The sequence below is a fragment of the Bufo bufo genome, chromosome 1 (assembly GCF_905171765.1).
Source record: "Bufo bufo chromosome 1, aBufBuf1.1, whole genome shotgun sequence".
Lineage (NCBI taxonomy): Eukaryota > Metazoa > Chordata > Amphibia > Anura > Bufonidae > Bufo > Bufo bufo.
Genome location: NC_053389.1, coordinates 524,289,048 through 524,299,866, shown reverse-complemented (window position 1 = coordinate 524,299,866; position 10,819 = coordinate 524,289,048). Strand labels below are relative to the sequence as shown.

Below are 10,819 nucleotides of genomic sequence, written 5' to 3'. Positions count from 1 at the left end.
CGTCAGTGGAAATAAAACCAGGCACACAACGATATAGGGGGGAATAGAGAATTTTATTTCATTTATAATTTTATTAATGATGGGACAGATGATTTGGTGTAAATTCCAAATCAAAGTCAAGGATATGTTAGATCCATTTACTTTTATTGATTCAGGGGAAGGCGAAAAAAAACCCTGTAGGGGGAAAAATTCCTTCCCGACTCCGCTTAGGGCAGTCAGACTATTTCCCTGGATCAGATATTATTAATCCAGAGGAAGGCGAAAAAACCTCACTGAGCCTCAGCCATCAGCTGAGGATGAGGAAAAATTCCTTCCCGACTCCACGCATGGCAGTCAGATAAGTCCCAGAATCAATGACTAAATGATCTGTCCACAGAAGGTTGGCCAAATTGTACTTTTGATTAGGGGAATGGCTGAACTGGGGGAAGGGCAACTGTGTTGATCCATAGGAAGGCGAGAAAAAACCCCTTTATGACAATTGCCAATCTGTCCTGATCTAAGGAGAAAAACACTCCTTCCTGACTGCAAATATGGCAGTGGGGATATAGTCCCTGGATCAAATGCCCGTACACATACTCACAGTCATCCAGCGTTGATCTGTGAGCTTCAGGACCAGTGTTCTCTCTCATCAGGTGTGTTTCAGATGTTTTTCTTCAGCCCAGTGCCAATCGCAGGTCCAGTCTTCATATTTCTTCACGGTCTTCATGCTGTAGGATATATGACAGGATGTATCAGTACAGACACCACAAGATATGGTATAATATATAAAGACTGTGTGCTACATGTGAAGATCATGGATTTTACACAACCATTTAAGGTACTGAGAACATAACCATATTTTTATTCCACGTTCGATCTGCATTTTTTGCAGATCGCACGTGGACCTATTAATTTATTTGGAGCCTCAAAAAACGAGAACAGCACAAGGATGTCACCCCTTTGATGTCCACATCAGTGCGGCTGTACAGTATGTCCGTCCACAAAACAAATAGAACATGTCCCATTGTTGTCCATTTTGCGGAAAATAATAAACATTTTTAAAGCAAGGTGGGAAGTGCAGAATATGAAAATGCAGGATGCATACATCTGATATCCATATTTCAGGCATCCATGGTTTGTGGACCACAAAACACATTCAGTTGTGTGCATGAGGCCTAATAGTTATAAAACTGAAGCTTCATATTTGGAACACTTTAAATCTTGACTCATTAGGAAATTCATACAACTATATAGGAATACCACTTATTTCCAGCTATATACCTGGGTCCGTTCTTCTGTCCGTCCATCAATCTTCTCCAGGAGCTCAGGAGGACATCTTGCTCTGATGACATTAGAGCGGGTGGAGGGTTTACCGGGTGACAAATGAAAACCCTCTGAAAATGGCCTGATCTTTAGATGGTAAAGGTCCCTTCTTGGCTGCTGCTGCCTCCATTGATGGCTATAAGCAAATAAATAGATGAAAAAGAGGATATGATCATCACAAGCTGTCACAGACCTGTTATGAAGCTTCTGGTGGTAGTATTATCACATATAATATGATCACCTTATGTACTCATCCTCCACATAATAAGATCTATTCTTTCTGGAGGAGTATAAAGCATCTTAAATGCCATATTAGGGTAGTAGCCTACACTCCTTACAGAGGTCTACCTCCAACCAGCTCCATTCAACAAGTATTTGTTATAATTACAATCATGTCTTCTTCAAAGGCATGGACTAGTGAAATCAGAATTAATAGATTAATAGAATAAGTACTTGTCAGATCTGCCTGAGCAGCTTTCCCTTCTGGTCCCTCTCTATGGCATGTATATACCCTACTATGACATATGCACAGAAGATATCATCTTGAGAGAACCCCTTTAAAAGCTTCATAAAGAATATTTGAAAATCATGGAGGATATATGTCTCAGAACAGGACCTCAAGCACGGTCCAGAACCTGACATTTTAATTGATTAGTGTTTGTCCTCCGTTACACCCTCATGTGGGTTGTGGTGCTCTTCTCCACTAGGTGATACATAAAAGCTCTGTATGGTGACATGCATTCTTGGATTTGGAGTTCAGTGGCCCAGTCACCAAACTGCCATGTGCTGTGATAGCTGTGCCCACCTGCCAACATGTCCCCCTATCAAGCCCCTGACATTGAGAATCGTATATATAGCATATGAAGTGTATGTAGAGCATGGTAGAGCTTCTCTTTATTTACTTACTACAGGGATGTGTTGTGGGGACATCCGAAGGGCTTCCACTGAGACCCAGTCAATATGCTGGAAGAAATGATGGCCTCGGATGTTCCCGTGGACTCCTAAGCGCTTGGCAGGATCTCTCAGGAGGAGCTGAAAATGAGGAATGTAATTATAACTTAGTCACTATTTTGACATCTGAGCACAAGGACCAATCAGACTCCAGATCTTACATTTTCAAAGGCTAGCTGGTAAATGAAATCTGCAATCTGATTGGTTTCTATGGGCGACTTCTCCACTTTCCTTTTGCACCAGTTTTGATATATTTTGCCTAATGTTTATTCTGTGTGAATGCTGGACTCAGGCTGTAGTGTCAGCAATGGGAGATTTTAGAAATCTGTGGCTGCTTGTTACATAAACTCCGAGGGGTGGACTAAATATGTAGACATGTCCTCAATACATTAACTACCAGGCTCTTAAACTCTTATTCCAGTTAACAAGAAGTGCTGGTTGTGTATTACTATCCTGCTAGCAGCATCTCTGAGGAGCGACCCCTCCTGAACACTACAGTGGTGAGTATTAGTGAAGGAGATCATGGTGCACTATGGGGTATTGTAGGGGGAGATGTCTCCTATCACAGGTTGTCATGTAACATTGTATACAGTACAGTAGTGTCATGTAGGAACATACTGACCTCTTTAATGATGTCTTCAGCACCGGAGTGTGTTGTGTCAAATAGTGCAGGATGGTAAGTGCACTGACTGGTAATCATTTCATTTAAGATGACACCAAATGAATACCAGTCCACTCCGACGCCATACTCCTCCTCGGCTAGCATCTGCCAGAAAGGAGAGAAGAGTGACTACACGGCTTATACTATAAACCCGCACTGTAGGTGCTTAGGCTGTGGCCATTGCCGGCATAGCGTAGTATTGAGTCACACAATGTGTTTAGCTGAATGAGGACAAGATGTTCTGCCTCCATCCAGCTGCAGATAAACTGTAACCACAAAGTCATCTGCTGCTGTGGGGCCAGACATTGCTTTGTAGCCCTTATGTTTCTGATAAATGGCCTTCATATGAAGGTGACAGAAGGAACCTCACTGTTAAAGGCTCAGTGTGACCAAATGCTACATGGTGGTTCATTCATTGGAACAGGCGCATTCTACTGCCATGTTACCTCAACTATTACACCTCGTACACTCTGCAGAAGAATGTGTGAAAAATAACTATTTGCAATAATACAGAAGTATTGCTGCTAATAGTACAGGAGTTCATAGGATTGCTGGTTCAACTTCCCTAAGAGGACACCGTAAAAATCTTGACGCCAGAATTTCTGTTTTTATGTCACGGGGGCATGGTCAGCCACCCATAATTTAATTTTTTTCTTTTATGCCAGTTTTCTGGCGCAAGCGAACCCAGAAATGTATGCATGATGGGAGCTGTGGTAGATTTCTGGTTAGGCGCATGCACTGGAGGAGCAACGTAAGGGATATCTAGACCGGTGCAAAAAGGCAAGGAAGAAAAATGCAGAAAGCATAATTGCCAAAATTGGTCTGATCCGGAAAGGGGTAAGAGGAGGCATTCATCAATACATAATGATGAGAAACTAAATGATTAATAATAGGAAGAATTACCATCATTAAAGGGATTTCTGGGTTCAGAATATTTATTATATTTCTTCAGAATAGGCCATAAGTATCATATCAGTGGGGGTCTGACTCTCGACATCCCCACCTATCAGCTATATGAAGGGGCCATGACGCTACCTGCAGGTTATTGCAGCCTTGTCCCGTTCATGTCAATGAGAAGAAGCTGCAGTAGCCTGCATCAAGTAGATGGCGTGCAGTATTCAATGAGGAGGCGGTAGAGCTCACACCATCAATGTGGACCCTTCAAACAGGTAATAGGTGGGGGTGACAAGAGTCGGACCTCCACCAATCTGATGTTGATGGCCAATCCTGAGGATATGCGACCAATATTCCAAAGCTTGAAAACCCCTTTAATACAAATGGAATGGTAGAAATTAGGAAAACTCATTTTTTCTCACCTCAGGAGCCACATGGCCTTTTGTCCCAGCATATTCGGTGGCTGTGTGGTCTCCAAGCATGTTCTCAAGTGCGAAACCGAAATCTGTGATCTTAATATGGCCCGTCTCAGCCACCAGTATGTTCTCGGGCTTGAGGTCTCTGTGGACGATTCCCTAAGAATGGAGAAATTGGATGCCACACACGAGCTCAGCGGCATAGAATCTGTCAGAAAAGTAATGAAATGAATATAATGCGAGGATAGCACAGAAGACTGTTAGACATTCTTACCATTCACTAAAATAAGAGGCAAAATATATATCTTATCACTGTCAACTGAGGAGGCAATTTCTTATTGCCAGGGCTGCATGGTGGCTTAAAATTCCTCACCCCATTAAGCAGCTCTGCTATTGGAGGAAACCAGTTAAAGTCACATTCTAGGACAGGTTGCTTGTGACTATTGATGGCCATTCCCGGAGAACCCCTTTAGAACCTGGGAATCTGTTCTCCTGTATGTCTTTTTTAGTTCCAAAAAATCATTTATTTTATGATTCATATAAGAAAATTACAGCATAAAGATACATTACAGACCAATATTGCATCATAAATTATCTTCAATATGCGTTATTAGATAAGATCTAACAATAAAAAGAAAAGAAAATAAACAACTCGGATCAATCAATATCAGAAGTAAGCAAGCACAATGAGAGGCTATACAATCGCATACATATGCATTATAACGTGAAGGTGTATCTGAGGTCCACAGAGAAAGTAGATGACATCCAAGGGTTCCAGACTTTTTCAAAAACATCAACAGTATCTGTCCTGATTGCAGAGAGTCTTTCACAGAGAAGCAATTTGTTGACCCTATCTATAACCGCTTGTTTGCTAAGCGAGGGTGTGCGCCATTTAAAAGCGACATGAATTCTTGCAGCCAGCAAGATAAATTGTGATAGCTTAAAATTAGCCATGGATAACCCAGAGGGTTTGTTGCCCAATAGACATTGGGAGATCGTAGCCAGATAACTACAGCTTAAGGTGGAAGCAATTACTGAGCAAATCTGATCCCAAAAACGTCTCACCACCGGGCAATTCCACCAAGTGTGTAGCATCGTACCGTCCGCATCACATCCCCTAAAACACTTCTCGGATACCTCTGGGTACATAAGATGTAACCTGGCTGGAACCATGTATGTTCTATGTAAAATTTTAATAGAGGTCTCAGCTAGGGTAACTTGCCAGGAACCCTTCGTAACTTGCCAGGAACCCTTCGTAAGTGTTTGCGAACGCTGGAACCAAGTGGAAGCAGAGGACTCCCGTCCCATGTCGCTTTCCCAAGCCAACATGTAAGGAAGTTTTATCCCTCCTGGGTGAGCATCAAGGTATCCATACACTCTGGACAGGAGACCTTGCTTATACAGAGAATATGTGGCCATTCTTTCAAAAGGGGTGAAGTCTATGTTCTGGGCTGACCCTACTAATGACTTCAAAAAGGAGAAGATGCTATTAACATTAAAATGTTCTCCATCAGGAGGAGAGTGTTTCTCCAACAAACCCCTTTTAGAATCTAAAGTGCCTCTAAGGAGAAATTTGTGTAGTGTGCAAAGGTTGTTGCTGATCCACCAGTGAAAAGACGTGGGATGCAAACCCTGGCAAAACAACGGGTTGCCAAAAATCGGGGTCAGCGGGGATGGAGTGGACTGCAACTTATATTTGAAACGTACTGACCTCCAGAGTATCAATGAATAATGTGATAGGAGGGATGTGCTACGGACGGTCGACGGCAAAGATGAAGCCGTCCATATCAAGGCCTTCCAAGTATAAGGCGCCATGTTGGACATTTCTAGAGAGACCCATAATGGCTGCTTTCTCTTGTCCAGTTGTGTTAGAAAGAGCTGAGCTAACCTAGCAGCTCTAAAGTATTTCAAGAAGTCTGGTACTGATAACCCCCCTTGGGATTTATGTTTGCACATCGTGGATTTAGAAATGCGAGGTCTCTTATTAGCCCATATAAACTTCATAACATCCCTTTGCAGAGATTTTAAGTCGGCTGAGGGGACTGGGACTGGTAGCGTTCTAAACAAGTACAATAGTCTTGGAAGCACTACCATTTTGACTATATGAATCCTGCCAATCCATGATACCGGCAGGGAGGTCCAAGATTTCAAATCTTGTCTAATTTTATTGTACATCGGGGGGAAGTTAAACTTGTAAACCAATTCTGGTTTGGTCGGCAATGACGTCCCTAAATTGGAAATATAATGCGTCATAAGCTGGAATGGAAAGTTACCTATTAATTGATCTTTCTGCTGGGGGGGAACATTGCAAGGGAGGAGTTCTGATTTATTGTGATTAATTTTAAGGCCCGAGACTTCTGAAAAGGACTTTAACAGAAGCAGCAGGTTAGGGAGGGACACTGTGGGATTTGTAATGGACATTAACAAGTCATCCGCAAATAAACTCAGTTTGTATTGCGTCTCACCTATAGTCATTCCGCTAATGTCAGGGTTGCCTCTAATATGAATGGCCAAAGGCTCCATTGCTAACGCAAAGAGGGCAGGAGATAAGGGGCAGCCCTGTCGTGTACCTCTATAAATCCTTATAGGGGAAGGACTAGAGGTGGGAAGTTTAAGGCTCGCTTCAGGACAGGAATACAATGAATTCACCGCTGCAAGGAAGGGACCACTTATTCCCATCTTAGATAGTACTTTGTTTAAATAGACCCACGAGACTGAGTCGAACGCCTTTTCTATGTCTAGAGCCAATAGTACTAGAGGTATTTTACGTTGATTAGCTCCCTGCACTAAATTCAGAACTTTTCTTATATTGGTCCTTATGTATTAAATCTGGTAGAATGGCGTTCAACCGCCTGGCTAATATGGAAGAGAAGATTTTGTTATCTAAATTAAGGAGTGAAATTGGCCGATAGTTCGAGGGGTTCAAAGGGTCTTTGTTGGGTTTGGGGATAACTGTGATGTTGGCCTGCAGAAATTCAGTTGGAGGGACCCTTCCCTGCAGAAGGAGATTGCAATACATTGCAATGTGGGTGGAAAGTAATGGAGCAAATTTCTTATAATATAGGGCTGAAAACCCATCTGGGCCAGGGGCTTTACCTAACTTTAGGTCTTTTATAGTCACTTCGACCTCCTCCTCAGATACCGGTCCGCCAAGTGACGCGGAAATCTCTGGCGTCACTCGGGGGACAGGGACCGAGGAGAGAAAGTTGTGTAGATGGGCTTCTGGAGGAGGGTTAGGGGTTGAATAAAGATTTTGGTAAAAGGAATGAAATGCTTGGTGAATCATGTCGGGATTGGAAGTAAGGTGGCCGTACGCAGTTGGAATACCTGGTTTAATCTCTGTTTGGCCTTAAGTTGCGAGGCCAGCATTTTATCAGGTTTGTTGGCAAAGCGATAATAATACGAGGCTGTCCAACGTAAGGCTTTTTCTGTGTTATTAGAGAGTATGGTATTTAACTGTAATTTCGTATCCTTTACCGCTTTTAGTAGATATAGGGAAGGCGAGCGTTGATGGGCCTTGACCAGTCTCTCTAGTTTAGCCTCTAAAGCTCTCTGGGCTTCAGTACGTTCACGTTTCAGACGTGAAGCTACATTAATAAGTTTCCCCCTCATAAATGCCTTATGGGCTAACCATACATTTAATGGATCGGAGTCAGTTGTAGTATTGTCCCTGAAAAATTCACGAATGTCCACTTGTAACTGATCTACCAAGCCCGGTCTGGATAACAAGGACTCGTTCAGTCTCCAGTGAAAAGGCCTAGGTGCCCGGCCTGGACTATCTATCTCGGCCAGTACCATATCATGATCCGACCAGGAGGAAGGGATATGTCTTGAATAAGACAAAAACGGGAGAAGACTTACGGAGGATAGTATCATATCAATGCGAGTATATACATGGTGTATGGGCGAGTAATAAGTATAACTCCTAAATGATCCATTATGTTCCCTCCATGTGTCTGCTATGTTCATGGATTCAAGAACCTTGCGGATTCTAATGTCATGGGTACGAGGACGTGGTTGGACGAGAAGGGATGAGCGGTCTAAAACAGGGTCAACAGTGAAATTAAAATCTCCACACCAAATCACTTTGTGAAATGTAAGTGCGTCAATGATAGAGCCCATCTCACTAAAAAATGAGACCGGGTCCTCATTAGGTGCATACACATTAACCAGACAGAGAGTTTCCTCCTGGTATGTTCCTAACAAAATGACGAATCTCCCGTTGGGGTCCAGAATTGATTGTGTGACTGTCATAGGGAAGGAATTCCTTAGTAGTGTTATCACACCCCTACTCTTAGACTGGAAAGTAGATGAATAGAACCTGGAATATTGAGGGTGAAATTATTTCGGGTGGGACCCTGGTGTATAGTGAGATTCCTGAAGGCAGAGAACGTCTGGTTTATGTTTCAAGTAAACTGCGAATGCAGTCTTCCATTTTCTAGGGGAGTTTAGACCCCTTACATTATGTGACAGAACTTTATACATGATCCGTGGTTACTAAGGGGATCGTATGTATGCTAGAGGTAACGACGTTCTCTGGTTCAGTTACCCAAACAACCACCTCCACACTTATTGCTAAGCTCTCATTGGTACCATAGAATAATTAATCCAAAACATAAAAATCAAACAGTAAAACAAGAAAAGTTATGACTATTGTATAAGAAACAATGTCTAACATTGACTGACTCGGGTCAGCTAACTCTAACGGGCTGGATGAGGGGGGACCTCGCCCAAAAATGGCGCGAATCCCCGTCTCCATCAACTCTCTCAGGTGAGGCAACATGGAAGTCCACTAGGCTACTTCCCCAGTATAGGACTCCAGCACGGGGTGAAAATCAGGTATCTCTGAGGAATCCCTGATGTGTGGTGCAACATAACAGGGGCAACGGTGATCATTAAGAACGTTAAAACAGTAAGTTCAAATCTATAGAGTATCAGGACACCCTGATCAGCGTAGTTCAGGTCCTTGGCGACCGACTCACGGAACCAGATGACGGAGCCATTGTGGTCCAAACTCTAGCTGGTCTTTGAGGCTTGGGGGCCGGATCCGGACCATCTCTTTGGTCGTGCGGTATGCCCGCTTTCTGCAAGGTATCCAGGCCTTCCGATAGTGAGCGAACCACATGGGTCCGGGAGTTGAGCTGAAAGGACAGCGCGAAGGGAAAGCCCCATCTGTATTTGACTTGAGCCTTTTGTAGTGCTTGAGTAACAGGCCGCAGCTCGCGGCGGCGGCGCAGGGTGGATGGCACCAAGTCTGCATAAAGATGTACAGATGACGGGAGGCCCGGTAATTCAGAGATGTTTCTGGCTGCTGCCAGGATCAGATCCCTGGTTTCAGGGTGGTGAAATTTCAATATAACATCCCTGGGTAGATCACTGGAGCGCGGTTTGCCCAAGGCCCTGTGGACTCTGTCCATTTTCAGGCGGCTTTGATCCTCCTGTGGAATAAGGGCGCTGAATAGCGCTTTCATGGTAGCAGGTAGGTCTGTGTATAATTCCGGCAGACCTCTCACCCGAAGGTTCCCTCTGCGGGACCTGTTTTCAAGGTCCTCGATCTTGGATTCGAGCGCCTCTAGTTGCGCTGTGTGCGCATCAATGTCCGCTCTATCTGTCCCCAGAGCGTCTGCTATATCATCGGTCCGAGATTCTAAGTCCGAGACCCGCTGCCCCAGGTCTTGAATTTGGCGAGTAAATTCGGCCACTGCCTGTGAGAGTTCCGTGCGGAACAACGATGCAATATTAGCAAAAAGCTCCGTCTGACCTGGTTGCTGCTCTTAGGGCTCCAGGATGGATCCACTGGCTATGGAGGAGGCGGGGCTAGACTGAGCTGGAGAGGGGTCCGCCATTGTTGATCGCCTGGCACTTCTGAAAAGTTCAGGCAAAGTCTGTGAAGGAGTCGACGTATTCTCCGTTCTCTGTGACGGGACATCCTCGTGCAACTTGTCACGAAATCTGGAGGCTTGTGGAGCCGGTATAACGGCGCTTAAGGAGGGATTTTTATAGCCCGCGGCACGGAGCATGTCCTTCTCCTCCGGCTTCGCGCATGCGCCCCCTCCTGTATGTCTTTTAATATCAAAAGGAGGATCACAGCCCAAGGAAGAGAGGAAACATTCCCTAACATTTCCTGAGGAATATTTCTTCAATCCTTCTTTGGTAGAGAAGAAACGGGGGAGCAGATTTTATCAGTGTGATGTATATAAGGCAGGACGCTGTATCTAATATTTCATGGCATTTTCTGACCGTTTAGCTGAGGTTTTGTATTCAGCCTTACCTTGCACTGGGGGTGTCAAGCCGCCCCTTCATCTGCAGGAATTGATCAAGGTCCCTGCAGCTCATGTATTCCAGCCCAAGTAGAACAAGCATCTGTGACATAGAAGACGCCATTACCGAACCATCAGATCCCATTTACTGTACAGAATATAGCTAGTGGCTTTTGATATTCAAGTTTCATTAAGTAACAGTTAATCTTTGTATATAGTGAAAGATTATACAGTTTTCCGATCTTTCTGTATCAGGTTGTCAGTTATTATGATCTCTGCTTGCAGTTATGAGTAGAAACCTTCACTGCTTTCCTGTAGCTGCTATAAATCTTTCC

General features: G+C 44.0%; 1 protein-coding gene across 1 annotated transcript; it reads right to left on the bottom strand.

Moving 5' to 3' along the window:
- Positions 1-2,196: 2,196 nt before the first annotated feature.
- Positions 2,197-10,608, bottom strand: LOC120985668 (serine/threonine-protein kinase sck2-like). The gene is made up of 5 exons (XM_040413741.1): positions 10,496-10,608; positions 7,552-8,053; positions 4,231-4,383; positions 2,876-3,019; positions 2,197-2,334 (listed from the first exon to the last, which is right to left on the bottom strand). The coding sequence occupies exons 1-5, from the start codon at positions 10,606-10,608 to the stop codon at positions 2,197-2,199; spliced, it is 1,050 nt and encodes a 349-aa protein (XP_040269675.1).
- Positions 10,609-10,819: the final 211 nt, after the last annotated feature.

Bases quoted from the DNA above. Each gene is read 5' to 3' on its own strand.
- LOC120985668 (XM_040413741.1), bottom strand. From the start codon at position 10,608: ATGGCGTCTTCTATGTCACAGATGCTTGTTCTACTTGGGCTGGAATAC. The intron at 3,020-4,230 runs GTGAGAAAAAAT...CCTTTCTGGCAG, and splicing joins AAGGCCATGTGGCTCCTGAG to ATGCTAGCCGAGGAGGAGTA. The intron at 2,335-2,875 runs GTCAGTATGTTC...CCTCATTTTCAG, and splicing joins CTGAAGACATCATTAAAGAG to CTCCTCCTGAGAGATCCTGC.